Here is a 12,500-nt window from a genome sequence, read left to right on the forward strand (position 1 = left end):
AAAATAAAAATGAGAGAAATATATTGTATATTATGACACTTCAGGATAAATAAGAATAAAAAAGGAGAAAATTATATTGTATATCATGATACATCAAACGAAAGACCTAGAATCTCATCTATATGGGCTCTTTTTTGCCACTGCAGACCTGACCATGATTAGACCAGTTTATGCACCGAAGGATTTCCTCGAGGTACTTTCCAGCCTGAGGAACCCGAACTATGATGAGTCTACGTAAGGAACTTCATACTTTTCTTCGACTTTAACCTGCGATATATTTTGGTTATTGCCAGAAGATGAATATACATTTGCCATTAATTGATAAAGATATATTTTGAGATATATTTTGGTTATTGTCATATGATGAATATATATTTGCCATTAGTTCGTTTTCTTTCCATGTCTAAAAGGGATATACATTTGTTATTAATGCAATAAAACCATATTTTCCATATTAACAAAAGATGAATATATATTTGCCATTGATGCATTTTTTCCATATTGTCAAGGGATGAATATACATTTGTCATATATGAAAGAAATCTACTTTTCAGTGATGAAAATCTTTGGGGGTGTATTCAGCTGCCCCTCAAAGTCAAAGATTTAAAGGGCTTGGTGAGTAGAACAGAAGCTTATTCAAAATACCTTCGCCAACTTCAATTTAAAGATTTAAAAGACATATTTCATATATCTGTCTTGAATGTCCATTAATGTAATTGCAATATTTAAATTGATAATGCAATGTCACGCCAATCAAAAGCCATTCAAAACACATTTCTCCAGTATTCTAACACGGAAAATGTTCTATTTGTTTATCAGGTAGAGGTGTACGGAGAGTTGGCATGCTGTTGCAAGCACACAGGTCTGGACGAAACGGTACCAGGGGAGCATAAGCCAAATCTCACATTGGCAGACGAAAGACTCATAATTGGCCAAAAAGGTAATTATCATAACCACCTATTTCTCTTGAAGAGGGTTAGATACTATACTGATACGGCCTGTTTCTTTTAAAGAGGGTTGGGTACTATACTTCTATAGCATATTTCTTTTAAAGGGTTAGATGCTATACCTCCACATCCTATTTCTTTAAAGAGGGTTAGATACTATACTCCTACAGCCTATTTCTATTAAAGGCGGTTAGATACTAAACTGATACGGCCTACTTCTTTTAAAGGGTTAGATTACTTCTACAGCCTATTCTAAATTTATTCTAAATCTAAAGAGGGTTAGATACTATACCGCTACAGCCTATTTCTTTAAAGAGGGTTAGATACTATACTTCTACAGCCTATTTCTTTTAAAGGGGGTTAGATGCTATACTTCTACAGCCTATTTCTTTTAAAGGGGGTTAGATGCTATACTTCTACAGCCTATTTCTATTAAAGGGGGTTAGATACTATACCTCTACAGCCTATTTCTTTTAAAGAAGGTTAGATACTACTGGTTGTGAATGCATTGAACTTCCAAAGAATGTGTTGAAGATATACTGAATTTTCTCGTGTTCCTAGTGGTGGAGAAGAACCACGGCCCTCTCAGCAAGGAGTTTTGCAAGACTGGATGCCCCGCGGGACTCCGGGCGGTGCTGTGGCATCAGGTTCTTGGACTCGAGGTCACAGATAAGGTTAGTCTTTACATTTAAAAACAAAAAAACAAAAATAAAAGCCAAAATAAAACCAAAAACAAAATCTAAACCAAAAACTAAAACCTAAAACCAAAAACCAAAACCAAAAAACAAAAATACAAATGTTCTGTATCAGAGAAAAAATATATTTTTAAGAAACATGACTAAATTTGATATTCTCTGATATTTGTTCGTAATCATTTCAATAATTCCTCACTTCTTCCTCAGCACTGTAAATACTTTGACGAATTGAAGAAGAGGGTAGTACAACATGAACTGCTTGTTGATAAACTGATCATGAAGGTAAGAGCTCAGTTGCGAGGTAAATAAGCGAAAACAGCTATTAGAAAGTGTGGTCGGTTTTGGGACAAATTCATTTTTAATGCTGTTTATTTATTTACTTTTTTCATTTTGTTAAATGACGCAAAGCAGTCGAAAAAATGTATTTCGCGAATGGTCCTGTTGTGTAAGCATTATGCAATTTATTTTACAGTTGAGTAAATACTTTTTTCCCTTGCCTGCCATTAAACCCAAATATATCATTTTGCTTCTCTTTACAGGATATACAGCTGACTGCTTCGAATGACGATCAGTATTTCGTGTTTGAAGACATCCTTTATCAGGTAAATTCACCAAGTTTATTGTATCTTTGGTCTATCTGTCTATCTGCTCTTTCTCACAATGTATCTATCTATCTCTATATATCTGTTTGTCTGTTTGTCTGCCTATCTATTTATCCGTCTGCCTATCTATCAATCTGTCTGTCTGCCTGTCAATCCATTTGCCTATCTATCTAGCTACGTATATACAGTATACTTAACACGTAGACGCACATACACACTCAAAACCCATATATTTATAAGTCCGTTCCTGTACCTGTCCCCATTTCCCTCCCTCCCTCTAACCTAACCTTATCTAACCCAACCCAACCCACCCTACCCTACCCTACCCTACCGTAACCCAACCTAACCTACCCTACCCTACCCTAACCTAACCCAACCCAACCTACCCTACCCTACCCTAACCTAACCCAACCTAACCTACCCTACCCTACCCTAACCTAACCCAACCTAATCTAACCCAACCTAACCTACCCTACCCTACCCTAACCCAACCTAACCGTACTCAGTTATCCTCTTTGTCCTCAGGTGCTGCTGTGCTTCTTCAGGGACACGGAGATGCTGAGCCACTTCGAACACAGCAGCGCCTCCCCCCCTCTGTCCGTCGCCAGGGGTCAGACGCCCTCGCCGGATACCCTCGTGGCATACCCTCCCTGTGGGATTATACCCTTCCATGGGTTCACGATGTATGGTAAGAGGTCGTGGAAATATCCGTGTTTTAAGAAAAGGGAAATGTCTGTGTTTTAAGAGAAAGGAAATATTCGTGTTTATAAAGTGAAATGTCCCTTCTCAAAAAGTGAAATGTTCGTGTTTTAAAATAAGGGCAATGTCCGTGTTTATAAAGAAAAATGTCCTTGTTTAAAAAAAGAAAATTACCGTACTCAAAAAAGGAAAAGAAAGAATGGGAAAATGACCGTGCCTAAAAAAAGGGAAATATCCGTATTTAAAAAGATAAAGACAAAAATCACACATGTCTCCTGGAATGCATCAGCTCCTCATGAACTTAATAGAGTCGGTATCATCGTCTGTAATATAGTCTGTACTCACATATATGTACACATAAAGACACCTCACATATATGTACACATAGACACCACACACATGTACACTTAAAGACACCTCACATATATGTACACATAAAGACACCTCACATATATGTACACTTAAAGACACCTCACACATATATACACAAAGACACCTCACATAAATATACACATAAAGACACCTCACATATATGTACACTTAAAGACACCACACACATATATATATATATACACAGAAAGACACCTCACACATATGTACACATAAAAACACCTCCCATGTATGTAAAAATAAAGAAACCTCACATACATGTACACATAAAGACACCAAGAATACCATCCAATTTCAAATAAATTTTATCGTCCACAGCGGCTCCTCTCAGCTGTTTATACGAAGATCCCGTTCAACTCTATTTCACTTTCCGGGAAATGTATTGCCGTTATTGGTATCGTCTCCACGTGGTAACGAGCCATACCCAGGTACGTGACACTTACCAGTCTAGAAGAAATTTTGTAATGGCTCTTGTTTAAGAGTAATGGGGAAAATGGAATCAGCTATAAATTCCAAATTTATTTACTGGTTTCTGTTTTCTCTTTAAAAGTTTCCACGTATTAAGTTATTTACTTTTTTCGGTTTCTATTTAAAAGTTTCCACGTGTTAAGTGTTTGTTATATATCGTTTTATTGATTTTTTAATCCATTTACTTTTTTATTTTCTTCTTGACCTACAATCGAGCTGCCATATTCTTATCTCGCAAGACAGGGAATTCATTAAAGAATTTTATTTACTTCCTTATTTCACTCCAGGGCGCGGCAGCTTTGGCTCTTCAGTTTGAGCTCCTGTTGCAGAGTTCAGAAACACGTCTCTGGCAACACTGCGCTGCGATGGGGATACAGCTGTAAGTTCAACCTGAATTCTCTCTCTCTGGCTCGTGGTTTTTGGGAAGTCAGTGTTGCTATTTCTGTATTTTTTTTACGTGTATACAAAATCATCTCTGGATTTCTGGCTATCCGCACTTCTCTCTCTCTCTCTCTCTCTCTCTCGCTTGCTCCCTCTCTCTTTTTCTCTCTCTATCGCTTGCTCCCTCTCTCTTTCTCACTCTCGCTTGCTCCCTCCCTCCTTCCCTCCCTCTCTCTCTCTCGCTTACTCCCCCCCCTCTCTCTCTCTCTCGCTTACTCCCCCCCCCTCTCTCTCTATCTATCTACAAGAAATATTTTCTAACAAACATACGATATACATGATGATAGACACAACTATAGGCCTATCTACCCTTCAATTCCTCCCCGACAGTTTACCCATTGTATTCAAGTGGATCGTGCGCGGGTTCAGCGGGTATTTAATTCCCGATCAGCTGTTCATCCTGTGGGACGTCATCCTCTCCTGGGAGTCCTTGGAGGTCCTTCCTGTCCTCGCCCTCGCCATCGTGAGTTTCAGACGCGAGAACCTCATGGACGTCACCTCACAGCAGTCCGCGGATGTGAGTTCTGGGGTTTGGGGTTCAAGGGAGGAGGTGGAGGCGGGTGAGGGAAGGAAAGGGGGGGGGGTTATGTGTATGTATACCCATGAACACATACAGATGCAAAGACACGCATGCACGTACACATACATGCGCATATACATCCACATGAAAAGGTACAGGGACAGGCACAGACACAGGAACACACACACACATAATCGCACACACACGAATACATAGAATCATAACAAACTCAAATATACAAACACCCTCCCCCTCACCTAAATATACACGCGCTCACACATACACACAAGAACAACAAACATACCTTAAAATTACTATTAGCTACACCATTACCAAAGCTCAAACTCTATTTCAACGCCGTTTCCCATTCTTTCCAGGCCGTGCTGTCGGACATCACAGCGATCCGGGTGATTCCCCTTTTGAAGCTCGCCTTGGCTTCCGACAGAGGGCGCGACCGGGAGACCTAAGGCTTTTAGAATATTATATCTTGTTATCTGATGTGTTGACAGTTTTGCTCACAATATTTTTAATTAGTTAAGGCCGTAGGAGTCGTTAACAGGTTTGTGCAGTATATTTTTTTTATTTAGTTGAGGTCCTAAAAGACGTTAACAAATTTGCTCAGTATATTTTTTAATTAGTTGATACCCTAGGAGACATTATAAGAATTGCCCAGTATATTTTTAAATTATTTGAGGCCCTAGGAATCGTTAATAGGTTTGCTCAGTATATTTTTTTTTGATTAGTTGAGACCGTAGGAGAGGTTAACAGGTTTGTGCATTATATCTTTTTATTAGTTGAGGTCCTAGAAGACGTTAATAGGTTTACTCAGTATATCTTTAATTATTTGAGACCCTAGGAGACATTAACAGTTTTGCTCTGTATATATTTTAACTAATTGAGACCCCTGGAGACGTTAAAAATTTCGTTTACTTAATTTTAGTGGTCGTGGCTATATTATTTTGGTATTTGACCAGTTCATTGTTTTCCTCGGTATATTTTGATGGGTGTGGTTAATTAAAAATAATTGAAGTTGAGGTTCCTTAATTATTATGATATTGAATATGTTAACCGTTTTCATCATTAAATTTTAATGGTCGTGGCTATGTGGAAAGTATTAAAGTTGAGGTTTCCTTAGTTATGATGTTAGTTATGTTAACTGTTTTCTTAGGTACAGGTCAGTGGCTAGATAAAGTTAGTTATTATGATGTTTTAGCTATTTTCTTTGGTACAGTTCAGTGGCTGGAAAAAAATACAGCACGACGGCCAGTTTTCGCACCATACGAGAAAGTACAATTATGCATAATTATCAGACATATGAATGATATTTATCAGAAGAAAAAATATATTGACAGAGGACGCGACTCTGTCATCAGTTTTTCAATAGCTTTGTTAAAATTGTGCAATGAGTATTCCTTATACTTGCTTATACTTAGAAATAAATACATATCCATCAGTCTAAATATGCATAATAACCGGATACATAGACGAATAACTGTATATCTCTCCGAGAGATATGTATTTACTTTTGCGTATGTGCATGTATGTATGTATGGATATTAATTGGACCTCGCACAAGGTTTACCAAACTAACCATTTATCTCTTGTTATATCACCAATTATTATTTTTATGGGATAGGCTAATTCAGTAGCAACTCGAGGTGCCATGGCGTCTGTTTTGATAATTGTTCAATGAAATAATAACCATTAAAATAATTATTTTCCATCCTTTTTGAAAATTGAAGAGGCCAAAATGATCGACCATATTATCTATTGTGGTTATCTGTAAAAGAAACGAGACAAGGTCCCTTGTTATTATTCCGTGTTATGTAATATGTCAACTATTTTGTTCTATATCTTCTATGGGTATTTAGCGGATAGTCCTCGCGCCATATGAGAAAGTACAATTAAGAATATGAAATGTAGATTGGAAACACGCCCAAATATATTAATAGAAAGAACTAGTGTTGTTTGTAGGAAGACAATAAAGAAAAGTTCTAAAAATTGGTTTCTTATCCTTGCCGCCATTGTGAGAGGCGATATAGAGATTGATTTATCGATAATCAGACATACATCCACCCCCAGACAGCAATGGCACACACACACACACACACACACACACACACATACACACACACACACACACGCACACACACGCACGCACACAAACTGACTGATACACTCAAACACACACATACACGCACTCACTCACTCAAACACACACATACACACACACTCACTCCCCACCCACTAACTCAAACGCATACATACACGCACTCACTCAAACACACTCGTTCACTCACCCACTCTCTACAACACACACACAAGCAACAGACACGCATACACGCAACAGATACACACATGCAAAACACACACACAACTCTCTAAAGTGACATGTTCTCTACTTGCAAACGTAAGCATACCAACCTAAGTGTTTTCATATCGACAACAGTGCTTTTGCAACTACAGTAATTTTCTTCTCTCTTGTTATCTCGACCACACTTCTACTTTCAGCAAAGTCAGCGAGCCACACAACCCTAATCTGATCTTATCAACAGACTCGAAATGCATTCTGGTACCATGATAGTGTAACTACAACTAACTATAACAATAGTGTTGTATAACTAAGACCTCTGGGGATTCTGTTGCCGATAGATGGCGGTGGTATTTCCGTCGTGAGGATTTTGTTGCCGATAGAAGGCGGTGATATTTCCGTCGTGAGGATTTTGTTGCCGATAGATGGCGGTGATATTTACGTCGTGAGGATTTTGTTGCCGATAGATGGCGGTGGTATTTCCGACGTGAGGATTTTGTTGCCGATAGATGGCGGTGATATTTCCGACGTGAGGATTTTGCTGCCGATAGATGGCGATGATATTTCCGACATGAGGATATTGTTGCCGATAGATGGCGGTGATATTTCCATCATGAGGATTTTGTTGCCGATAGATGGCGGTAATATTTCCGACTTGAGGATTTTGTTACCAATAGATGGCGGTGGTATTTCCGTCGTGAGGATTTTGTTGCCGATAGATAGCGGTGGTATTTCCGACATGAGAATTTTGTTGCCGATAGATAACGGTGATATTTCCACCATGAGGATTTTGTTGCTGATAGATGGCGGTGGTATTTCCGACGTGAGGATTTTGTTGCCGATAGATGGCGGTGATATTTCCATCGTGAGGATTTTGTTGCCGATAGATGGCGGTGATATTTCCATCGTGAGGATTTTGTTGCCGATAGATGGCGATGGTGTTTCCGTCGTGAGGATTTTGTTGCCGATAGATGGCGATGGTGTTTCCGTCGTGAGGATTCTATTGCCGATAGATGGCGGTGGTGTTTCCGACGTGAGGATTCTGTTGCCGATAGATGGCGATGGTGTTTCCATCGTGTGGATTTTGTTGCCGATAGATGGCGATGGTGTTTCCATCGTGTGGATTTTGTTGCCGATAGATGGCGGTGGTGTTTCCGACGTGAGGATTCTATTGCCGATAGATGGCGGTGATATTTCCGTCGTGAGGATTCTATTGCCGATAGATGGCGATGGTGTTTCCATCGTGAGGATTTTGTTGCCGATAGATGGCGGTGATATTTCCATCGTGAGGATTTTGTTGCCGATAGATGGCGATGGTGTTTCCGTCGTGAGGATTTTGTTGCCGGTAGATGGCGATGGTGTTTCCGTCGTGAGGATTTTGTTGCCGGTAGATGGCGATGGTGTTTCCGTCGTGTGGATTTTGTTGCCGATATATGGCGATGATATTTCCGTCGTGAGGATTCTGTTGCCGATAGATGACGATGGTGTTTCCGTCGTGTGGATTTTGTTGCCGATAGATGGCGGTGGTGTTTCCGACGTGAGAATTCTGTTGCCGATAGATGGCGATGGTGTTTCCGTCCTGAGGTTTTTGTTGCCGATAGATGGCGGTGATATTTCCGTCGTGAGGATTTTGTTGCCGATAGATGGCGATGGTGTTTCCATCGTGAGGATTTTGTTGCCGATAGATGGCGGTGATATTTCCGTCGTGAGGATTTTGTTGCCGATAGATGGCGGTGATATTTCCGTCGTGAGGATTTTGTTGCCGATAGATGGCGGTGATATTTCCGTCGTGAGGATTTTGTTGCCGATAGATGGCGGTGATATTTCCGTCGTGAGGATTTTGTTGCCGATAGATGGCGGTGATATTTCCGTCGTGAGGATTTTGTTGCCGATAGATGGCGATGGTGTTTCCATCGTGAGGATTTTGTTGCCGATAGATGGCGGTGATATTTCCGTCGTGAGGATTCTGTTGCCGATAGATGGCGATGGTATTTCCGTCGTGAGGATTCTGTTGCCGATAGATGGCGGTGATATTTCCGTCGTGAGGATTCTGTTGCCGATAGATGGCGGTGATATTTCCGTCGTGAGGATTCTGTTGCCGATAGATGGCGGTGATATTTCCGTCGTGAGGATTCTGTTGCCGATAGATGGCGATGATATTTCAGTCGTGAGGATTCTGTTGCCGATAGATGGCGATGATATTTCAGTCGTGAGGATTCTGTTGCCGATAGATGGCGATGATATTTCAGCCGTGAGGATTCTATTGCCGATAGATGGCGGTGATATTTCCGTCGTGAGGATTTTGTTGCCGATAGATGGCGATGGTGTTTCCGTCGTGAGGATTCTATTGCCGATAGATGGCGGTGATATTTCCGTCGTGAGGATTCTGTTGCCGATAGATGACGGTGATATTTCAGTCGTGAGGATTCTGTTGCCGATAGATGGCGGTGATATTTCCGTCGTGAGGATTCTGTTGCCGATAGATGGCGATGGTGTTTCCGTCGTGAGGATTCTATTGCCGATAGATGGCGGTGATATTTCCGTCGTGAGGATTTTGTTGCCGATAGATGGCGGTGATATTTCCGTCGTGAGGATTCTATTGCCGATAGATGGCGGTGATATTTCCGTCGTGAGGATTTTGTTGCCGATAGATGGCGGTGATATTTCCGTCGTGAGGATTCTATTGCCGATAGATGGCGATGGTGTTTCCATCGTGAGGATTCTATTGCCAATAGATAGCGATGGTATTTCCGACGTGAGGATTTTGTTGCCAATAGATGGCGGTGATATTTCCGTCGTGAGGATTCTGTTGCCGATAGATGGCGGTGATATTTCCGTCGTGAGGATTTTGTTGCCGATAGATGGCGATGGTATTTCCGACGTGAGGATTCTGTTGCCGATAGATAGCGATGGTATTTCCGACGTGAGGATTTTGTTGCCAATAGATGGTGGTGATATTTCCGTCGTGAGGATTCTGTTGCCGATAGATAGCGATGGTATTTCCGACGTGAGGATTTTGTTGCCAATAGATGGCGGTGATATTTCCGTCGTGGGGATTCTGTTGCCGATAGATGGCGATGGTGTTTTTGTCATGGGATTCTATTGCCGATAGATGGCGGTGGTATTTCCGTCGTGAGGATTCTATTGCCGATAGATGGCGATGGTGTTTTCGTCATGGGATTCTATTGCCGATAGATGGCGGTGGTATTTCCGTCGTGGGGATTCTGTTGCCGATAGATGGCGGTGGTATTTCCGTCGTGGGGATTCTGTTGCCGATAGATGGCGGTGATTCCGTCGTGAGCATTCTGTTGCCGATAGATGGCGATGGTATTTCCGTTGTGGAAAATACGGGAAAATGAGATAACAGAGAAGCTGTTGTGAACATTTATTCTTAAAATCGTTATTAATTGATATTCTAGAATCATGATATATCCTTATAGAATCGATTCCTTGTAGGAAATACAATATATATACTGATGATATTTTGAGACATGATACAAAACTTATTATCAATACCTTACGACATGAGGGTACAGTCTTTTTTACGATAATGCAAATCCACAATTGATAGAAACAATTATTTTATACAATGAGTTTCTTATAAATCAATGTAGCGTTAAACATTTACGATGAACAGACATCACTGTATAACAAATATATTAGTGATGAATATATATTTATGACAATGACAAATATATTAGTGATTAATATATATTTATGACAATGACAAATATATTAGTGATTAATATATATTTATGACAATGACAAAGATACTTTTATATATGATACAAAAGCCATGATGATGACTACGTGTAAATAAGCGCATGATTATAATATGCTGAAACATACCGAGGTCGAGTAGAGGATTTATGTATAAATAACTTCCTTTGAGGAAATTGTATTAGTGTATTAATGCATAGAAACGTTATTGTTTATATATAATGAGTGGAAAAAAGTATTATTGTTTAAATGCACTAAAATCTAACGTTACTTAAGCATTTGTCCTACTTTGGAACCCAGTAATTATGAAAATGAAGCAGAGAAAAAGTTTGATAACAGTGCATAAAAAAACACCTTGCAAATTATTTTACAATTTCCCAAAAGTTTTGATTGCAGTAACAGAAAATAAAAGTGTTATATTTTTCGCAAACACTTTATTTACTTTTTTTCAGCTAAATCAAACTAAAATGCTATCCAATCGGTGAGGCTTATTCTCCTTATGAAAACAAGCAAATAAAATCCAGACACCAATAAGCATTGACTTTCTAAGACTTAAAGATTAACCTTAACCATTCTTCTGAAGATGAACCAAAGACACGAAACTACTTGGGTTTTATCTTAACTGATGTTACTTCATCTAACTTCCTTGTGTGATTTATGTACAAAGATATTTTACCTTTATTTTGGATAAGCCTGGTGATTGTTGCTGAATACTCGATCAAGAGAATTTGCCGTGTAAAAAAGGATTCAATGGTGATACGACTGTGTTGTATCCGGGAAGTCAATGCTCTTACTGGACTTTAGCCATTCATGTTATCTATCATCTCGATCTAACACACACATGCACGTGCTCGTAAACAGGACTTTGAACATTCATGCTATCTATTATCTCAATTTAATACACACATACACGTGCTTGTTCACTGGACTTTAACCATCTATGATATATATTGCCCTATCTACCATACGCATGCACAGGCTCGTAAACTGGACTTTAAACATCCATACTATCTATTGCCTCCATCTAGCACACACATACACGTGCTTGTTCACTGGACCATCTATGCTATAATTTACCCCCTTCTACCGTACACATACACATGCTCGTAAACAGGACTTTAAACTTTCATAACAACTGTTACTTCAATTTAACACACACATACACGTGCTTGTTCACTGGACCTTAACCATCTATGTTATATATTGCCCTGTCTACCGTACACATACACATGCTCGTAAACAGGACTTCAAACATCCATAACAACTGTTACCTCAATTTAACACACACATGCACGTGCTTGTTCATTGGACTTTAACCATCTATGTTATATTAACCCCATCTACCACATGCATCACCAAGTTCGTAAACAGGACCTTAATCATCTATATTTTCTATTATCTCCTTATCTGTCTTTCCTATCATGCTTTTCACGCTGTTTACATCTGAGCGGAAAGTCTCCCACGGATATGACTCGTGCTTTGGGCGTCTGATCATGTCATCTACTTGAAACTTGAAAGATAACGTTGAGCGAAGTCACAGACCCTTTGCCTTCTCTGTGTCTCTTGTGTCTCTCACACTTTTTCTAATTTTAGATTTGTATTTTTTTGCTGTTGTTTTTACCACTTTTCTTCTATACTTTTTTTTCTTTCTTTTCTCACTACTCATTATATATCTGATTCACCTTTTTTTTCTTTATTTGCCACTAT

The 12,500-nt window shown here is 39.5% G+C and overlaps 1 protein-coding gene across 1 annotated transcript in view; it reads left to right on the forward strand.

The window, feature by feature from the left end:
* The window catches only part of LOC113812012 (TBC1 domain family member 19), a 10,363-nt gene extending 3,576 nt beyond the window's left edge, over window positions 1-6,787 (forward strand). The window contains exons 5-15 of the mRNA XM_070129802.1: window positions 147-234; window positions 555-615; window positions 820-940; window positions 1,509-1,621; window positions 1,850-1,924; window positions 2,182-2,244; window positions 2,770-2,932; window positions 3,652-3,761; window positions 4,089-4,180; window positions 4,573-4,759; window positions 5,140-6,787. Of these exons, the coding sequence (XP_069985903.1) occupies window positions 147-234; window positions 555-615; window positions 820-940; window positions 1,509-1,621; window positions 1,850-1,924; window positions 2,182-2,244; window positions 2,770-2,932; window positions 3,652-3,761; window positions 4,089-4,180; window positions 4,573-4,759; window positions 5,140-5,229 (1,163 nt within the window). The 3' untranslated portion in view covers window positions 5,230-6,787. The remainder of the gene's footprint in view (window positions 1-146; window positions 235-554; window positions 616-819; window positions 941-1,508; window positions 1,622-1,849; window positions 1,925-2,181; window positions 2,245-2,769; window positions 2,933-3,651; window positions 3,762-4,088; window positions 4,181-4,572; window positions 4,760-5,139) is intronic.
* The last annotated feature ends 5,713 nt before the right edge of the window (window positions 6,788-12,500 follow it).

The sequence above is a fragment of the Penaeus vannamei genome, chromosome 2, assembly GCF_042767895.1.
Source record: "Penaeus vannamei isolate JL-2024 chromosome 2, ASM4276789v1, whole genome shotgun sequence".
Taxonomy (NCBI): domain Eukaryota; kingdom Metazoa; phylum Arthropoda; class Malacostraca; order Decapoda; family Penaeidae; genus Penaeus; species Penaeus vannamei.